This window comes from Neurospora tetrasperma (assembly GCF_000213175.1).
Source record: "Neurospora tetrasperma FGSC 2508 unplaced genomic scaffold NEUTE1scaffold_2, whole genome shotgun sequence".
In the NCBI taxonomy this organism is placed as follows: Eukaryota; Fungi; Ascomycota; class Sordariomycetes; order Sordariales; family Sordariaceae; genus Neurospora; species Neurospora tetrasperma.
The window spans coordinates 4028159-4046389 of record NW_009799100.1 but is presented as its reverse complement, the minus strand read 5'-3'; the positions used below and the strand labels follow the sequence as shown (position 1 = coordinate 4046389).

At 52.0% G+C, this 18231-nt stretch overlaps 8 protein-coding genes across 8 annotated transcripts; 3 read left to right on the top strand and 5 right to left on the bottom strand.

The window, feature by feature from the left end:
* Positions 1-320: 320 nt before the first annotated feature.
* NEUTE1DRAFT_61157 (uncharacterized protein) lies at positions 321-2182 on the bottom strand (the record flags this gene model as incomplete). The annotated part of the gene is made up of 2 exons (XM_009851504.1): positions 321-1982; positions 2043-2182. 2 exons carry the CDS (start codon positions 2102-2104, stop codon positions 485-487), a joined length of 1560 nt encoding a protein of 519 aa, XP_009849806.1.
* Positions 2183-2657: 475 nt separating this feature from the next.
* Positions 2658-3674, bottom strand: NEUTE1DRAFT_121362 (uncharacterized protein; the record flags this gene model as incomplete). The annotated part of the gene is made up of 2 exons (XM_009851503.1): positions 2658-3442; positions 3551-3674. 2 exons carry the CDS (start codon positions 3672-3674, stop codon positions 2736-2738), a joined length of 831 nt encoding a protein of 276 aa, XP_009849805.1.
* A 1469-nt stretch (positions 3675-5143) lies between these two features.
* On the top strand, positions 5144-6735 carry NEUTE1DRAFT_79833 (uncharacterized protein; the record flags this gene model as incomplete). Its single annotated transcript, XM_009851502.1, has 3 exons — positions 5144-5293; positions 5351-6050; positions 6123-6735. 3 exons carry the CDS (start codon positions 5277-5279, stop codon positions 6375-6377), a joined length of 972 nt encoding a protein of 323 aa, XP_009849804.1.
* Positions 6736-7118: 383 nt separating this feature from the next.
* Positions 7119-8333, bottom strand: NEUTE1DRAFT_79831 (uncharacterized protein; the record flags this gene model as incomplete). Its single annotated transcript, XM_009851501.1, has 1 exon — positions 7119-8333. The coding sequence occupies one exon, from the start codon at positions 8331-8333 to the stop codon at positions 7119-7121; it is 1215 nt and encodes a 404-aa protein (XP_009849803.1).
* A 1242-nt stretch (positions 8334-9575) lies between these two features.
* NEUTE1DRAFT_79830 (uncharacterized protein) lies at positions 9576-10716 on the bottom strand (the record flags this gene model as incomplete). The annotated part of the gene is made up of 2 exons (XM_009851500.1): positions 9576-10042; positions 10119-10716. The coding sequence occupies 2 exons, from the start codon at positions 10687-10689 to the stop codon at positions 9576-9578; spliced, it is 1038 nt and encodes a 345-aa protein (XP_009849802.1).
* Positions 10717-11385: 669 nt separating this feature from the next.
* NEUTE1DRAFT_61146 (uncharacterized protein) lies at positions 11386-13097 on the top strand (the record flags this gene model as incomplete). Its single annotated transcript, XM_009851499.1, has 3 exons — positions 11386-11790; positions 11850-12734; positions 12799-13097. 3 exons carry the CDS (start codon positions 11386-11388, stop codon positions 12910-12912), a joined length of 1404 nt encoding a protein of 467 aa, XP_009849801.1.
* A 903-nt stretch (positions 13098-14000) lies between these two features.
* On the top strand, positions 14001-15509 carry NEUTE1DRAFT_136633 (uncharacterized protein; the record flags this gene model as incomplete). The annotated part of the gene is made up of 3 exons (XM_009851498.1): positions 14001-14093; positions 14154-14212; positions 14285-15509. 3 exons carry the CDS (start codon positions 14001-14003, stop codon positions 15507-15509), a joined length of 1377 nt encoding a protein of 458 aa, XP_009849800.1.
* Positions 15510-16301: 792 nt separating this feature from the next.
* On the bottom strand, positions 16302-17956 carry NEUTE1DRAFT_145560 (uncharacterized protein; the record flags this gene model as incomplete). Its single annotated transcript, XM_009851497.1, has 1 exon — positions 16302-17956. One exon carries the CDS (start codon positions 17886-17888, stop codon positions 16536-16538), a length of 1353 nt encoding a protein of 450 aa, XP_009849799.1.
* Positions 17957-18231: the final 275 nt, after the last annotated feature.

Here is an 18231-nt window from a genome sequence, read left to right as displayed (position 1 = left end):
TTTTCGTGCCCCCTTTGGATCATCTTTCAAAATCCCACGCATTTTGTGATATGTTTTCCTTTTTCTGGGGTTGATTGTCTTGGAACCTTCGTCAGGACTCGCAATAAACCTCTTTTCATAATTGATGATGACCGAGGGCGACAAAATAAACAGGCGGTTGAAAAACATTTTGAGCAGATGAGTAACACTAGGTCTTGACTGACCAAGATCATCGTACATGACAAGCAAGTTGCACATCTTCGTTAATATAGTACTTTGACGATCGTGACATCCTTTTCAACCACGTCTATGCATTCACGACTGATAGAAACAACAAAGTATTGGATGCAGAGGGCGCCAACACGGCAAGCCCATTCCCGAATCTATTCATGAAATGCCTGAAAAACGCAAACCCTGAAGAACAGCTAACTCCCAGAATTTTTGATTTACCCCGAAACCCAAAACCATTCACATTCACATATCAGACTCCAATCAAGATCACATCTTACTCCTTATCCTGAATCTCCATTTCCTCAAAGTCATCGAGGAGCTCGTCCATGCTGATCTTGGGGCCATCCTCCTCAGCCTCCGTCATCATGTCCGTATCGGCAATGCTCATGGCATCCGCCTCCCTCTTGGTCTTGAGCGAGTTCTTGTACAGAGCAAGAGCAGCACGAAGTTCCTCGTCCTCCTCGACATCGCGCAAGAACATCTCGTACTCGGCATCCATCTTGGCCTGATCCGAAGCCTTGGGCAGCAGCTCGCCCTCGTCCTTGGCCATGCGCTTGAGCTTCCAGTTTCTCTTTCTGTTGCGGCGGCGGTTCGGGTAGTGCTTCTTGACGAGAACGACGTCAGGGATCATGGAACCGTACGCCTTGGAGCTCTCAATCGCCTCGAGCGCATCCGAGTTGAAGTTGGTGCCCTCAAGCATGTAACCCAGCACCGAGTCACCGGCGTGGAGGTGCTGGCCGAGATGGGTGCGAGTGAAGTAAACGTTGTCGTTGACGCCGAGATCGGAGGCACGAGCGACCTGAACCTCGGAGAGGAGCCACTTCCCTTTTCGTACGCCTGTAGACTCGATATCCATGACGATAAACTCGACAAGATCGGGGGTGCCGGCAAGCGGGTGGAAGGGAGCACGCCAGTAAATATCGGCGCTGACTTCGGCGGTCTGGAGAGTGTTGGGGTCGAGGAGGTTGACAGATGTTCCTATCCTGTGGCAAAGGACAAGGGGAGAAATGTTGCCGATGGACTTGGCGAGTTTGAGAGGAAGGGCAACCAAATCGTCTCTGCAAACAGGCACGATTTCGACGGAGTAGTTGTACTTGTACGACTTGTTGCCGGTGTGCGTATCCGCGGAAATAAGATGCCTCGACTCCTTGGTGAGAACTGGTACGACGGACTTCAAGAAGCTGATGAATCCCTCAGCCTGGTTCTTCTGGGCAAAGTAGAAATCGATACCGTCCCTCTCTTCCTTGATGTTGATTGTGTCGCGATGGGCCTGGTGCTTGAGAATGAGCTGTTCGAGGAAAAGGAACGTCCTCTTGTGGGTGACCTTTTGGCGGACCTGTACGGCGGCGCGCCAGACGTTGGCTGTGTATGACTTGGCGCAGTCCTTGCACTGCTGGCTGGCGACGACGTATGTGACCTCGAAGCTTTGCTGCATCAACACACCATCCGCCACCTGATCCTGAACCGTGACCTGAACCTTGACTCTTCGCGAATGGGGTTCTGTCCAAATAAACCTGGCGTCTGTGATGCGGACCTTGCCCAAATTCCTCAGTTTCTTCAAGCATAGTGACAACAACTCTCTCGATTCGGGGGCGGCTGTGACCCAGCTGGCGGGGGGTAGGAGCCATCTGTCGCAATCTTTGCAGAAGTGGAGGGTGGCCTCGCGCTGGATGCCTTGGGAGATATCGACGGTGGACTTGATGCAGTCGTAGCAAAGAGCGCCGGCGGAGGATGTGCCATCGATGGGAGCACCGCAGTTGCAGCAGAGAATGCTATGAATTGGGTCAGCAATCCTGTCCTCGATAGCATTCGATTTTCAAATCAAGACTCACGTAGCACCTGTCCTGGCAGAGCCCATCAACGGGGCCATGGCCATAGGAGCGTCGAGATCCATGATTAATGAAGTTGTGGCTTGCGACAAGATATGAATCGGGGTATCAATTGTAAAAACAAACAAAAGTCGCTATGTCGTGAAAAGGAAAACCTGAGAGTTCCGTCGCAATCACAAGTGAAGTTGCTGGGGGATGAGAAAGAAGTCGACGACTGGAAATTTGAATGGACCAGGACGAGAACGAGTCGCTGAGGGGAACGTTGGAGGCGCTGACGGGACGGTCGTCAATAAATTTCTTGATGGGCCCAGCACCAAATCGCCCCGCGCTGCATTGATAAGCAATTCGTTATCGGCTATCGGCTACCGTATCAGCACAAGCCAGTGCAGTACGTACAATTGTGGCGTTCCACTGCCGGCTTCGCCACACCAATTAATCAGCCTCAAACTTATGGAGCTTTAGCTCCGGCCAGCTGTTATGCAGCTGTGGCTCCTGACGATCTCCTCCCTTGTCGATCTGTTGACATTCAACTTGTCGACTCGTGTTGACTACTGGTCGATGTTCTTTTCAGGTGACTCTGGAGAATTAGGTTTCCAGTCAGGGGTGCATATAGTTGGGTGCCTGGATTACATTCATCCTTAACCACGACGCTAGTAGGCATCGCGAGAGCCCTGACCCTCATCAACATTCACAACATTACTTTTTGCCTTCGCCACCACCTTCCTGGAAATTCATGCTGTAACCGCCGGTCTTCTCATCCTTCACCATCTTGAAATGGTCAGTGCTAAGACCAAACGGCTTAAGCAACCCATTCCCAAGGTCCTTCAACTTGCCCCACATCTCAGCAGTCTCCTTCTCCTGAGCAGCCTTGGCCCGGGGTGGCAGTGCTCTGAGTTGCGCCTGGACGAGCTTTCGGTCGGTAGCCGTAAGGTTGGTCATGGCAGACAGCTTCTTGTAATCCTCAAGAGCTCCCTCGAGGGTGGACCATCCACCCAGCTCGCTCCTTGCCCGGGCCCGGCGAAGCAGAGCTTTGGCCCGTATCCTGGCAATATCCTCTAGTCGCTTTTGGCGGGCAATCTGCGCCTCAGTTTCCGTGACAGGAACGGCGGGTCCGGCCTTTGCAGCACCGGCGCTGACAATCTCCTCTTCGACATCTTCTTTCTCCTTTTCTTCCTTCTCGGCTGCCAGCTTGTCCTCCCGCTCTAGCTTATCAAGCAAGTCCAGAGCTTTGGTGGCGTGCGTGACGGCATCCTTCCAAGCTTCCAGCATGAGGTGACAGGCGGCCACGTTGGAGCGCAAGACGGCCAAGGGGTAGTCCAGGTAGTTTGGACAAACAGCAATGGCTTCGTCATATTTGTTGAGGGCGGCATCGTATTTGCCCGAGGTGAAGAGGGCGTTTGCCTCTGCTTTGTGTGTGTTGGACTCAGCTACCAATTCCTGCTGAGGCGGTCAGTCACAGAGGTTTGGGCATCAAGAGGGTCTTTGTTGTTGTTGCTTTTGGTCGTGGGTACTTGCAGCCTCTTCTTCAGGTGAGAATTTGATATCGGCCTGCTTGGATTCATCATTTTCTTCCTCTGCTTGAGGATCCTTGACCTTCTTCTCCTCAAGCTTGTCATGAGATGTTTCGGAACTCATTTTTCAAAGCAGGTTTGTTATTGAAGTGCTAAAGGTTGCCGGTATCGGAATGGTAATATCTTTCAGTAGCTCGGAGTGAAAGCTGGAAGGAGGTCCGTAGAAGGAAGGCGGTTTGCGAGGATGAGATGATGCCTGGGACATGCAAGATAAGAAGCCGCGCGCGGACGGAAGCTGTCAGGGGCGGGCAGCGGGCATTTACGCAGGACCTGAGCTTGGGCACGGCAGCTACCTAGGCATCGCAGGTCTTGGCAAAAGTGGATCTTTACGTCTGTTGGTATCGGAATTCGAAGTGAAGTTATCTGGTACCTAATCCGATGAAGTCACTGCTGAGCAACAGCTGGCCACTGACTGCACTGGATTCACTCAGTCGCAATTCCGTTCGGATACGACGTCAGTAGTAAACCGTCCATAACCGGGTAAAAATGCGGTGAAATGGAAGAATAAGAAAATATTCGTTACCAGGAATTCCAAGTACGCGGTAGGACCACCATCACTGCGTAGCATGTACAATGCGGCTCAAAGCCAAGGCCGTGTATAAATCCGAATCTTACACATGTTGTGTCACCTGTTATCTCTGCTCCATCACACGTCTATTGACTTTTCAGCGGGGTCTTTTCGAGATGACAGGGGAAGAAAAGGTCCAAAAGATCCCGCGTCGACTCCTCGAAAAAAATCGATTTCAGTCTTCAGTCTACTAGAGAGTTGTTAGTCCAGATCAAAATAGCAAGTGCGAGCAACTGTGTTTCCATGTTACAGCGAGCTCAAGTTATTGCGTGGTGTGGCATTAGTATCCATGGTAGGTACCTAGAAGCTGGAGCATTTCGATGTCTCATATGATGGGAAGGAGCGAGGCTGGCAGCTGCAATTCTTTTTGGACCAACGCAAACCTTCCTTCTCAAGCTGAAAGTTACACAAATGCAACTCACTGGTGTTCATCATGTTTTGAAGATCGGATCATCACATTTCTTCCTGTTTACAACCTTGTAGACCTGGACAACATCGGCCAGCCAGCCGCCTATCAAGGTTTCCTAGAATCAGGGGTAGCAGAGGGGCACCGGGGTCCCCCGCACACGCTCCCGTTGTGTGTAGGGCGGGGAGGGGCCCGATTGCGGGACCTGGAGCTGTCTCCAACTTTTTCGATGCCGGGGGGACGGGACGGGCCAACCGATTGCCCAAACAACAAAACCGACGACTCATCCCATCCAACGACCCTTCACATCATCTATTTACACTTCACCGACCCTTCCCAACAACGCGCGCCGTTGTCCAAGGTTCATAATTTTCCTTCACTTAGTTCTTTGTACGAGGCCATTCTTCAATCTGTTGGCCCCATCGACATTCACCAACCTTTCTCTGTTTACCCGATAGCCTGCACCTTCTTTCACTGCCCTCGACGACCCTTGGCGCGAGTCCCAAATAATTTCTTGTCCTAGATATAAAAGACTCCCCTTCCCACCACTATCTCTGCACTTTCCACTTCCTCCAAACTCAACCCGGATCAAGACTTCCTTTTCGAAAGCAAGTCTCGACAACAAATCCGCCTTCCACCCGACACCCCTACCGATATCATTTAGTACTTTAGACGTTGTCTCAACCGCCACAATGTCACCCCGCACCGAGTAAGTTGCGCCATCTCACTCCACAATCGATCAATTGATGTTAACGTCTTCATACAGTTTCCCTCCCGTCCGGGCCTGCCTGTTCGACATGGACGGCCTTCTCCTCGACACCGAGGACATCTATACCCTCTGTGTCAACGAGCTTCTTCGAAAGCACAAGAAGGAGAAGTTCCCCTTGCCTTGGAGCATCAAGGCTCAGCTTCAAGGTCGCCCCGGTCCCGCGGCCCTTGACATATTCCATAACTGGGCCGATTTGCCCATTACTCGTGAGCAGTACAAAGAGGAGTATTACGCTCTTCAAGCTCAAAAGTTTCAGTTCACCTCGGCTCTTCCCGGTGTCGAGGAGCTTCTACAGAAGCTTGGCAGTACCCGCTACTGGGATCTAAAGGGGGATGCTACTACCACCAACGGCGCACTCGCACAAAAACCTCATCGCGTTCATATCGCTCTTGCTACCTCTTCTCATGAAGCGAACTTTCGAATGAAGACCAACCATCTGACCGAACTGTTCTCGGTCTTTGAGAGTCACCGTCGCGTTCTTGGTGACGACAAGCGCATCCCGCAGGGCCGCGGCAAGCCCCTTCCCGATATTTACCTAATCGCCCTCAAGACCATCAACGATTCACTTCCTGAGGGCGAGAAGCCCATCACTCCCGAGGAATGCCTTGTCTTCGAAGACAGCATCCCCGGCGTCGAGGCCGGTCGTCGTGCCGGCATGCGCGTTGTTTGGTGCCCGCACCCTATGCTCAAGCAAGAGGTAGATAAGAATGGCGACGTGAAGCTGGTTCTCGCTGGGCTTCTCAATCAGGCCGAAATCGAGAACAAGAAGGCTCAAGCCAGCCTCACTAACGGCACTACCGAAGCCAACACCGAGAAGTCCGGTGAGGCGGACAGCGAAAAGCCTGGTGAAGTTGACGATGGTTGGGCAGAGTACCTTCCTAGTTTAATCGACTTTCCGTACGAGAAGTACGGCATTCACATTCCCGATGAGGCCGTTGATCAGGAGCCCTCAATGAAGGAAACCGCCAAGATTGACGAGGGCGAAGTTCTTCAGGCTGTCCAGACCGAGGTCGTCGAGAACTGAGCAAGTTCGACATGCTCACCAACCCTTTACATCATTTCACATACTCAGCACGTTCATTTTCTCGCATGAGTTCTCAAACTTACAACTTTGGCTTCTATTTCGTGGTGGCAGGCAGCATGGCAAGTCACCGGACAACTGGTTTAGGCGAATGGAGTTTCAGGTTGGGAGGCTACCACCAAAAAATTGAAACATATTTCGGCAGGGACCTTATGGCATGGCCTGAGGTATAGATGGAATGGTAATCAGGGACATAGGAGGATCACGTAGCTAGCATCTAGACGCAATTGCTTTCCATCAAAAGAGTCGTTAGAGCTTCGTAGATACCCCTCAAATTTATTCATGCGTATTATAACAACCGAGTAGGAATCATCGTCTCTTGAACGTGACCATGTGAATGTTCACAAGTTTTAAACTTCACTGGAGTAAAATTGCAAACCAAAAGCACATCACAATCCGAAAGCGGCCCAGTCACCCATATCGTTAGGTTTTCGTAGCAAGTTCAACATGCTCAGAAAATCCAATCAAGTTCGAGCGGAAAACATCTAGCAAATTATGCCCCAAACAAAACTTCACTCTACCTCTACAAAACCACTCAATTATCACCATTGAAAACCATGACCCCTAGAAAAAGAAAACAGCAGACACCCAAACAACCTAACAAACTTCACACTTACACTTCACACCCCAATTACCCCATCCCAATCCCTCCAAGCCCAATGAAAACCACCAACCCCAGACAACTCAATACGTCTCATACCCCTCCTCCTCCTCCCCCTCCTCCTCCTCCTCGTCCTCCTCCTTCTCACCACCCATCCCAAACCCCCAATCAAACGCCTTAACCTCCTCACTAGCCCTCCTTTTCCACTTCGTCTCAACCATAACCGGCGTAGGAGTTCTCTGCAACTCACTAACCAGCTTCCTCTTGCCTTCGCCCGCCACCCCCAGGGTCTCGGCAGTCATCATCAGTCGAGCGGACACGGTGGCAGGGAAGCGGAGGAGGTGTGCATTGGAGAGGTAGTCTTCTGTTTTGGCGTTTAGGAGGGGACGTGGACGGGGACGGGGTATCGGTGGGGAAGTGGCTTGGGGGGACTGGGGAGGTTCGGGGTGGCATTGGTCTTCGTGCTGAGGGGATTGGGTTGGAGAGGAAGAGCGGGAGGAAGATGAAGAAGATGAAGAGGTAGGAAACACTGGGGATATGGTTGAAGGAGGAGGAAGGGGGAAGTTGGTGATATCCAAGGGAGAGGGGATTCCGCGACGAAGGATTGGACTAGGTGAGCGGTAGCGACGTGGACAGTGCAACGACCCAGCAACCGGAGAAGAAGGGATGCTGGTGTTCCGAGTTGGGCTGGGTGAAGAGTTGGAGGATGACCGGGACAGAGAAAGACAGCGGTATCGATCTCGACCGCGGAGGGGGCTAATAGTAGGCGAGGAAAGCGGTGTCGGTGTGGAGGGTCTGGTTCGGATGTCCGTGATCTCGTCGTCGTCATGGGAGGCATTGCTGTCCTCATGATGATCGCTGTCATTTACCGGCGCTGCTGACGAAGAAAATGAATAACAAGAGAATCTATCCTCTGATTCTGGGGACCTGAGCTTGCGAGAAGTTTCCAACACCCAATGAGAGAACCACTCGGCATACCACTCGTCAAATTTAGGGTTTGAGAAATGGCTGGTAGCAGGTTGAGGGGACTCTTGATCCCCATCTTGTGAGTGACCACACCTTGAGCCAATGGTCGAGAAGCAGTCCTCAGGACGCAAAGAGCAATCACTTCCCTCGCTACTCACAAACGAAATAGCAGAAGACGGCCTAGAGGTACTCTCCGTAACACTTGCTGCGCTCGCCCTCTCCCAAGTTGAAGCCACCGCTTCTTTCTCCCTCCGCTCACGGTGTTCGGCCAACAGGATTTTGGCCATCACCTTCCACCACATATCTTTGGCCTCCTCCCTTGTCTTGACCATTCGGTCTGCTGGTGTCGGATCTTCATTTATGGCCTTGCTGTTATCGTCGATGTTGGCAACACTCTGTGCAGATGCGGTTGCTGGTGGTGTTGACGAGATTGGCCATTCTAATAGTTTCTGCGGGTTTGACTGTTTGTCGCTCGGGGCAAAGGGGTATAAGGTTGGTGCTCTTAGCCCAAGACGTGATCCGAAGTTAGAGCCCATGAGATTGGCTTGTGTGTCCCAGAACCACCGGTAAAGGAAGGCGAAGGGTCCGTAGATAAACTTTTGCCAGTAGAAGCTGAAAATTTTGCGGAGTCTGGAAAACCAGTCACTGTTTACCGGCAGGATGCAAACTGTGCTTGGCTGGAAAAGCACAAGCTCCGACTTTGTTGGGGGCGGAGGAGAAGGGGAAACAGAACGAGGAGTCGCTTCCCACTCGGGAGAAATGTTTCTTGACCAAAGTAGGAATGTTTGAGTTGCCGAATTGATGGTCTCTTTTGATGCTGAGGATGTGCTACTTGAAAACCACCTGGGTGAAGACATGGTCATTTCCAGGCTTTCGTCCATGGACGAGCCACGCCCAGCACAGCAACTAGGTTTCAAAAGGTGTATATGTTCCCACAAAGTACACCCATTCTCGACCGTCTGAATACATGCATGGAAGAACTCGTGCATCTGATCTTCACTTAGATAACAACAAGGGGGGTCTTTGCGGATTTGCTTAACAATATAGTTTGACCAGGACGTATACTGGAATATGGTGTCCCGGCGACGTTTTGTGCAATGTTCGCAACCTTCTTCATCTGCGTCAAGCATACGCTCGATGTGTCCTTGAAGTATGCTCAGGGAGTAAATCGGGTGAGTCGTGAAATATGATCCCCTTCTGAAAGCATTTGCGACATGACAATTGATGAAGTTGTATCGAGTGTTGGCCGTATCGTCAGGGGCACTCTTCCTCGTGGCTGGGATTCGGGATGTGCTCATGGTGGGCCAATTAGACCAAACGCCGGCCGGTTTCTGTGCCGGTTCGATGAGTAGGGATATGACAAAGTAACGGAAATGGAGATGCTCTCATAGCAAAAGGAAATCAGGTTGGGTATCAAGATGACTGAAGGCAGAGAAATATATACAATTGCCTAAGGAAAAGAAAATCACCACCACCCATCTCTAATGTCTCGGAGTCGCTTTGACGAGGAAAATCCCACAGCTACATGAACGCACCGTGTCTCAAACCTATTGTTCGGGGGCCAAACGAAAAGGTTAAAAGATCTTGCTAAGCACTCTTTGTACTTGCTCGGGCTGTGTCTCATCGAGCTTCCTCTTCTTGGCCAGGGGTATTTGCTTGAATGTTCTCCTCTTATCGTCGTTTGTTGTTGTCGTCGTCGTCGTCGTCGTCGTCGCCGCCGAGGGAGTAGTAGATTCTGTGACTTGGGCGGCACCCTCACCGCCCTCCTTGCTGCCCTTGGACGCCTTCTTTGCCTGAATGCCCTGCAGCACCTTGGCCCTTTCCACGTTGCGGACGAACTCCTTGTTCTCTTTGGTTGTCTTTGAGATTTCAGCGCGCATCCTGCTGGATCGCTCGGCGTTCTCAGCAGCGATTTGTTCGGTCAGGTTGTGCCACTTGAAACCCTTGAGGTAGAGCAGGTTCCAGATATCGTCGCGGTAGTAGGATCCCTTCTTGCCTCCGATTGGACGGGCATTAAGGAGTTCGCATGCCTTTTTGGCGTCTGCAAACAAACGGGTTTTCTTGTTAGCGTCTTTGTACTTGGGTCTCAGCGAATCTCGCGGAATGATGACACTTACCCTTCTTCTTGACAAACTCAATCCAGCCTTCTGTAAACATCTTCTTTTTGTTGCCTCCGCTGCGAATGCGCTTGCGCCGCGCAACTGGGTCCTCGGGGGCCAGGAATATGCGATTCAACTTTCCGTACGGCTCCAACAGGGAGCGCAACTTGGCAGGAGTCATGAAAGGTGGTACCCTGGAGATGTACACCACTCCCGACTTCTTGATGGCCTCCTCCGTGACGATGAGATTCTTCTTTGTGAGAGGCTTCGTCATGCCCGGAAGGTCACTCGCTAGTACCGACTTCTTCTCCTTCTCCTTCTCCTTCTTTCCATCCTTCTTTCCCTTTCCATCTGTTGTTTCCTGGTCGTCCTTTGCAGGTGCATCCTTGCTTTCAGCATCCTCTTGGTCGTGTTCCTCCTCTGCGTCGGTGAAGTCGTCGGCTTCGCTGTCCTCGTCATCGCTCACTCTTCTGCGCTTAGCGTTACGGCCACCCTTTTGGAAATCATCCTCCGAGTCGGAACCGTGGCCCGCATCGTCGTCGCTATCGCCAGCATCGAGGAACTTGTTTCTAATATCGTCCTCCGGCATTGTTGATGGATGATTGACTTGTGTTTCTGATTCGTGAACTTTTCGTCGTATGCTGAAAGTTTCTTAGATCGAAATGGATAGTTATGGGGAGATTTACGGCTGTGTTTTGTTTGCGTTGGAGAAGGATCACGACGCGATTCGCAAGTCTTCTTTTGGCGTGGAAGCGCTGGACGGACATGGCTGCTGCTGTTTCTCAAAATTTCTGGCTCCACTGGGGGCCGCAAGCAGGAAGGGACCGTGCACACATGGCCGATAAGAGATAAGTACCTAGGTACGGATGGTAAGTTGGCCGATCCCCGCCTTAGGTTCCTTCCGAGGTGGAGTCCATGCACTATGTACAGACCCCGCTGCCAACAACTCTTTATCTTATCAAAGCTCCCCCGGCCTGCCGCCGAGAAACGGAGCGGGAGCCACTTTGCATGCGGCAGTGTGATGTCGTGTTCCTGTTTGTTACTGTAGTGAGACGGCGACGGGAGGGGCGACATGGTGTCATTGGGTCATGGGAATCGGGTCGGTTTGCTCTTTTCTTCTTGTGGAAGGTATAACGAGACCGTATAATTATACGAAGTACTAGAGTAACTGAACTGTGTCTTTTCTTTCCCTTTGACCTTCTCTTCCTCCTTGTGGCAACCAACACTGCATCCCACTTCACCACCCTTATCACTTACTACCTAGCCGATAAGCTTACTTGTAACAATGTCGGTCGAGGTGATCACCACCATCTCTCCCACCACGGGCGAACCCATCATCACTCGCAATGGCATTTCAGAGGAGGAACTCGTCCAACTGCCCGAGACTGCCTCCAAGGCCTTCCAAGGATGGCGCACTACCAAGTTGGAGGACAGACAGATCATCGTCAAGAAGGCCTTGAAGTTGCTAGCTGAGAAGCAGGATGAACTTGCAGAGGAACTCACCGTCCAGATGGGCCGCCCCATCGCTTATACTGCCAAGGAGGTTGCCACTGCCATCAAGCGCTCAGAGTATCTGCTCAAGATCAGCAACGATGCTCTGAAGGACACCGATGGCGAGGAGGAGAAGGGATTCAAGAGGTTCATCCGAAAGGTGCCTGTTGGTCCTGTTCTCATCATCTTTGCTTGGAACGTAAGTGGTGTCCATCATGTTGTTTTGACACTCCATCCATCACCTCTAACTTTGAGCAGTACCCCTATCTTATTCTCGTCAACGCCTTGATTCCAGCTTTATTGTCTGGAAACTCGGTCATTCTCAAGCCTTCGCCTCAGACACCCACAATTGTCGAGCAGGTGGCCAAGGTGTTTGCCGAGGCTGGGTTGCCCGACGGAGTCATCCAGTACTTCCACTCGGGTTCGCCGACAGTGATTGAAACAATTGTGCGAAACCCCAAGATTGCCAACATTTGCTTTACCGGCTCGGTTGCTGGTGGCTTGGCCGTCCAGAAGGCCGCGTCCGATCGCATCGTCAACGTCGGCCTCGAGCTGGGTGGCAAGGACCCTGCATATGTTCGCGGTGATGTCGATATCGCCTGGGCTGCCGAAGAGATTGTCGACGGCGCAGTCTTCAACTCGGGTCAAAGCTGCTGCTCGATTGAGCGAGTGTACGTTGACGAGAAGATCCACGACGATTTTATTGCGGCTGTCCAGAACGTTCTTAAGGGATACAAGCTTGGAGATCCCTTGGATAAAGGGACGCATCTTGGCCCAGTCATCTCGGCGCGCTCCAAGGAGACCATCCAGGCACACATCAAGGACGCGCTCGACAAGGGCGCCAAGAATGCGACACCCGAGAATGAGACATTCAGCATTCTGCCAGACAAAGGTAACTTTGTCGCACCGACATTGCTGACCGGTGTGGATCACACCATGACCGTTATGAAGGACGAGACTTTTGGTCCCGTCATTCCAGTCATGAAGGTCAAGAGCGATGCCGAGGCAATTCAGTTGATGAACGACAGCGAATTCGGCCTCACTGCCAGTATTTGGACCAAGGACACGGCCAAGGGATACGAACTCGCCGAGGAAGTAGAGGCAGGGACAGTTTTCGTGAACCGTTGCGATTTCCCCAGCCCTGTAAGTACTTTTGTGTCCTGCGCCAACAATCCACCACCTCGTTTCACTGACGCGCATCTCTTAGGATCTGGCCTGGACTGGTTGGAAGAACTCGGGCAAGGGTCAAACGTTGAGCAAGTATGGCTTCGACCAGTTCGTCAAGTTGAAGAGCTACCACCTGAAGGACTATCCCAAATAGAGTTTCGGGACGCCCTGCCGCCCGGCTTTCGACGCAAGGAGGCACAAATCGTCAATAAGGGAGGTACTCGGGCGCGTGCGCGCTGCATATCATCAGCAATAGATAGTCTTTCCCTGTTACCTGTTATTGAGCGAATCCAAGACACCAGCCTTTTCTGCTTCAGGGATGTCTCAAAGAGATCCCACGTCAATTGTTCCGCATTCCAAGGCTCTCATCCAAAACCTAAGCGAGGGGCGTCGCCGTGGTCATGATTTTCCTCATTCCTCTTTCCTTCCATCTTCTTCTCGTCTATTCGTCCATTCACGATCCTTCACTTCACCCGCGGCCCTTTGAGGGTATCAATGTCAATTCTTGTCTGCCCTGGCCAAGGGAACACGTTCCTGAAGCCTAACCGAGTTGGGTTCGACGATCCGATGCGGCGGTAGTATATCTTCTTTGACCTCTCTCTTGGGTTCCCGGGAAGTGTGGTCCTCTTCAGGCAATCCTCTCTTTGAGCCCGGATTCATACTTCAGAAGGGCTAAACTGCCGAGCCGCACTGGGTTGTCACCAGCGAAGGCCAGCAGAGAAGTCAATGGGCCACTTGGACGGGCTTGCCACTCCTTTGTCTTTCTGATCATTCACTCTTGTTTTCGTTCATCCTCTCCTCTTCCGCTCTTTCCACGGTATCATATACGTTCGTTCTGCACTGTTGTGCGTCATTATTTCGCCATTCACTTCGGGCATTAGCTTGACTCTCTTGTCTTTGGATCTCCTGTTATCTCCTCATTTTTCACACAGTCCTTTGTTGTCCATCATCATCAGGTACAACGTCGACCTCGGTAACGCCAGACGCCCATCATTTTTGCATCTCTTCCTGCCGATAAGACACGTTACTTTCACTCACTTAGACGCACACATGCGCATGCGCAACCTCGGAAGCGGCCATCGATACAGATTCGGTTTCGGTCTTTTATCTAATACTCATTCGTTGTTTTTTACATTGTCCTACCAACCCACTTAATACACTAATACCAACCGTCACAACACGGTCATTCTTTCATTCTTCTCTCTCTCCTGAAAATTAAGCGGGCGGCAGTATATCGCAAACATGCAGGTCTGCTCCAACTTCAAGAGGTTTCGCGCCTCGCTTCAGGAGCTTTTGGGAATCAAGCGGAGGAAGCAAGTTCGGGGTCAAGATATTGTAAGTGTTAGCCCTGAGCATAGCAACGACAAGCAATCCACTAACAATCAAACACCCCAGTCGGCTCCTTACAACTTCAAAAAAGAAACCACTGTTATCCCCGGTATCACAGAGGAACAGTACGTCTTTTCCCCCTTCCAGAGGTACTATCCCTTCTCTCTGCGCAATACTAACCCTGCCACTCCAATCAGACTAGAAGGTCTTCGCGACAAAGCCGCCGCCGCCCATCTCAACCCCCTACGCCAACACTCGCCCTCCTCTGCCCGATCTCGCCGCGGTGTCGACCGTAACAAGAACAAGCACAACAAGAACAACAACAACAAAACCATCAAGAGCCACAACCAACTTCGTTCCTCCAGCTTAGCCAACCTCCCCATCTTGGACTCAACCACCTCTCCCCCTTCAACCTCCGCCAACAAAAAACAACTACTCGCGTCCAAATCCTGCCTCTCCCTCAGCGCGCTCCACTCCTCTCACGGACAAGGACAACCGCAACCACAGCCACCCCGCAAGTTCTCAGTCCCCAGCTCCGCTTCCTCACCTACCGTCTCCCATGGATCATCAGGAGGACACGGACATGGATCACTCGGCTTCGATCTGGGACTCGGCGGAGGAGAGATGGGAACGGGACTGAGGCCTCCTAGTCCCTGTTTGAGTTTGCCCACGAGGATCGGAATGGGAATCAATAGCGCGGCTAGCGCCAGTCCGGTTACTCCGACGTCACCACTGGGATCGGGAAGTTTGGTGGCAGCCGGAGGAGGAGGAGGAGGAGGAGGAGGAGGAGGAGGAGGAGGAGGAGGAGGAGGAGGAGGAGGAGGAGGAGGAGGAGGAGGGGTAGGAGGGGAGTCCTCGCAGCAGCAGAGTGTGAGGGCGCAGAGGAGTAGGGCTTCTATCAATCAGCACAGGAACGGAAGCGGAAGTGGCAATGGAAGCGGAAGTGGAGGAAGTGGGACAACGACGCCCAAGTCGCCTTCTCCGGTGTCGGTCTTGGTTATTGGTACAGAGGCTGTTAGTCTCAGTCCTATTAGCCTTGTTCATCAACAGCAACAGCAACAGCAACAGCAACAGCAACAGCAACAGCAACAGCAACAGCAAGCAAAACTACAACTAAACACTTTTCCTTCCTCGACTACGAATTCGACAACAGCCACCGAAACCTACGTATCCGCCCCTGCTTCAGCTACTTCCGAGGTATCCGCAGTGTCTGCCGCGTCGGCAATGGGGGGAACCGCAGATCTCCTGGATTCTTTTGTTCTTGGAAGCCCGATTAGTCCCATCAGCCCTATTAGTCCCGTTAGTCCATTGAGTTTAGACGATGAGGACAATGGGGATGGTGGGAATATGAACATGATAAAAAAGAGGACGGGAAGTGTAAGGGTAGGAACAGGAACAGGAACAGGGACGATGTCGTTCTAGAATCCTCTCTTCTCATCATCCTCTTCATTAACACACTTGGTTTGTTTGGGGTCAAGGTTTTGTGAAGATTGAGAAGGTGAAAGGGACGTGGCGTCATTTATGTCCTCTATTTCTTGAGAGTTTCGTCCAAAAACATTGGGTTACGGGATTTTTTCTCTCTCTCTGTCTCTCTCTCTGCTTTTTGTTAACAATTGCTTTTCCTTCCTTTTTTTTACTTTCTTTCTTGTCGTTCCTTGTCCTGGAGGGTAACGGCCACGGTAAAACGATATCACCCACCCTAGGTAGTTTTCATTTGTATGGGGTTGAGGAATTGGGTTTCTTGCTCTCCTTTTTCTTTTGTCAGTTGTTGGGTGGTGGGAGAGAAGATTTAGACTGGACTCGAGAAGATATACGGCAGTCGTTTCTTTCTTCTTATTTTTTCTCTCTTCCTTTCTTAGTCTCTTTTTCAAGGTCAGGAACTGGAAAGTGACGAAAGGGAAAAAAGTGAAGTGCTGAAAGGTCGGAGGGAATAAAGCTTTGGCAGGGAGGAGGAGTTCAAGACATGCAGCTGTTTTGTTCGAATGTTCGTTTTGCTTTCCGCAACCTGAAGATTTTTGGTAGACAGGTAATGGATCGGACAGGGCAAGGCAAGGTGGATGTGTCAAGTCGGTAAAGAAAAGAAAAGTCGGTAGAAATTGTATGATATGTGTTTGTTGTAACAGCGGAAGGGCTTGCTTGGTTTGTGAAGGTGTGGTGTCAACACAAAAACTCACCTGGTAGGTAGATGTAGCTGGGCAGGAGATATCTAGTATCAGAAAACTGTGAGCGCTGATCCGAGTTTCTCGCGCTTCATCGCCCCGCAACATCAGAGCACGCGAGGAAGGAAAATACGGTTGAACTATATACAATGATTATCTGGGAGTTACTCAAAAGCACTATCTAAACTCGCTATATTGCAATTCGCCAGAGGAGGTATCTACCCAACGCTGTAGCACCCGCTCTCCCGCTCACATGCTCAAGCTTTCATCGTAAAAGAAATAAAAATTTCTAAACCCACCCCTGATACTTCAACAAATTCTCCTTCCTCGCGCCCTCCATCTCCCCACTCACCTCCATCAACCTAACCTTGCCTCCCTTCTTCTTGCTCCACCCGCTCAGAAACTCCTCCAACCTCTTCGTTGTCTCCTCATCATCCCTTACCAGCAACGCCAGGGCATCATACCCTCCCGCACCCGGTACCACACCCCCATAGACACCTTCCACCCCTTCCTCCAGCGCATCCAACAACTCCTTCTGACTATCCGGCTCGATCGGTACCCCGCTTTCCGTGCCCATCTTCCTCACCAGCTCGCGAATAGCGTGCACCGCCGGCCTGATCGCCTCCGTCTTGCCCTCCTTCAACACGCTGGCCAACTTCTCGTTCCTGCGCTGTAACTCATCCCAGAACTCCTTGGCCTCCTTGGGCTGAGCCGCCCGCCACGCAAGCACCTGCTTGACCATGCCGACCGTCTGGCTGCCGCAGTCGACATCGCACATGCGCACCGCCACGCCCTTGGGCAGGCTTACAGCATCTTTCACAACCTCGGTGTCCCATTGAGACTCAGCATCCTTACCATTCACAACGCTGAACAGCTTGGCGGAAAACCCAGGCTTGCCCGCCTCGGGCAGAGACGACAAAATGGAAGGCGAAAAGCGGCGGTAGTGGCTGGATCCGTAGACGGCGGCAGCTACATCAAACCCGCTGCCGACTTTACCCTGCGCAGCGCAGTGAGCTGCTTGCGCGAGATTGTGCAGGATACGCTTGCCCTCGTCGGTGGCGAGGTCGAAGAGGGAAGGGTCTAGGTAGTGAGAAAGCAGGGAGGCGGTCAGGGCGGTGACGAGGGCGGCAGAGGAGCCAAGGCCTGTCTTGTGCGCGTCTTCCAGGGTGGTGGAGTAGGCGGCGAAGCGGCTGCCACCGCTGCCTTTTCCGGCGGCGTTGCTGTTGTTGGTGGGCGAGCTGTAATAGTCGTTATCGGCGAGGATGGTGAGGGTGACGGGCTTCAGGGTTTGCGTAGTCCCGTAGGCGGCGCGGCGGGTGATGTAGGTGAGCGCATAGTTGAGCGTAGTCTCGACGAAGGGGTTGCCCTTGGCCGAGGCAGAGGCGCCTCCCTGTAGCTGGATCGTCTTGATGCCGCCGTCTTCATCGGCCAGGTGGTAGCCGTAGCGCCATTCGGCTTTCAGGAACTGAGGGCTCCTGACGATGATCTCGTTAATGTGAACCCCGGGGCTGGCCTGGATGTCCCGGGAGATGACGTTGATGCGGGCGCTGAGACCAAAGACGAGGCCGGTGTAGTTGCGGTCGAGGACTAGATATCCGCCTGCAAGGAGGACCTTGCCGGGAGCCGAGACGGCCAAAGCCATATTTGTGTCTATGCAGATGACTGTCTTTGGTGTTTGTTGAGAGAGCAAGTGAGGGGCGGAAAGGGGGTTCAATCTTGGCGTTGACGATGCGATGGTGCAAGGTTGTGGTGGTGTAACAACAACTGGAGATGAAATACACGTAAATTATTACCAAGAAGGCTCACAAGGATGTGTTGTTGGATGTGCCAAGTGGAAGTTGTTGATTGGGATGATGGTCAGGCACAATGGTAAGTTGTTGCAGTGGTGAATCTCGAATGAAGAGCCATTCAGGAGAGCTTAAGTTCAGGTGGGGTCGATATCACCGACAATGCGGGGCGATTGTGTGGTGAGCCCCTTCCGCGTG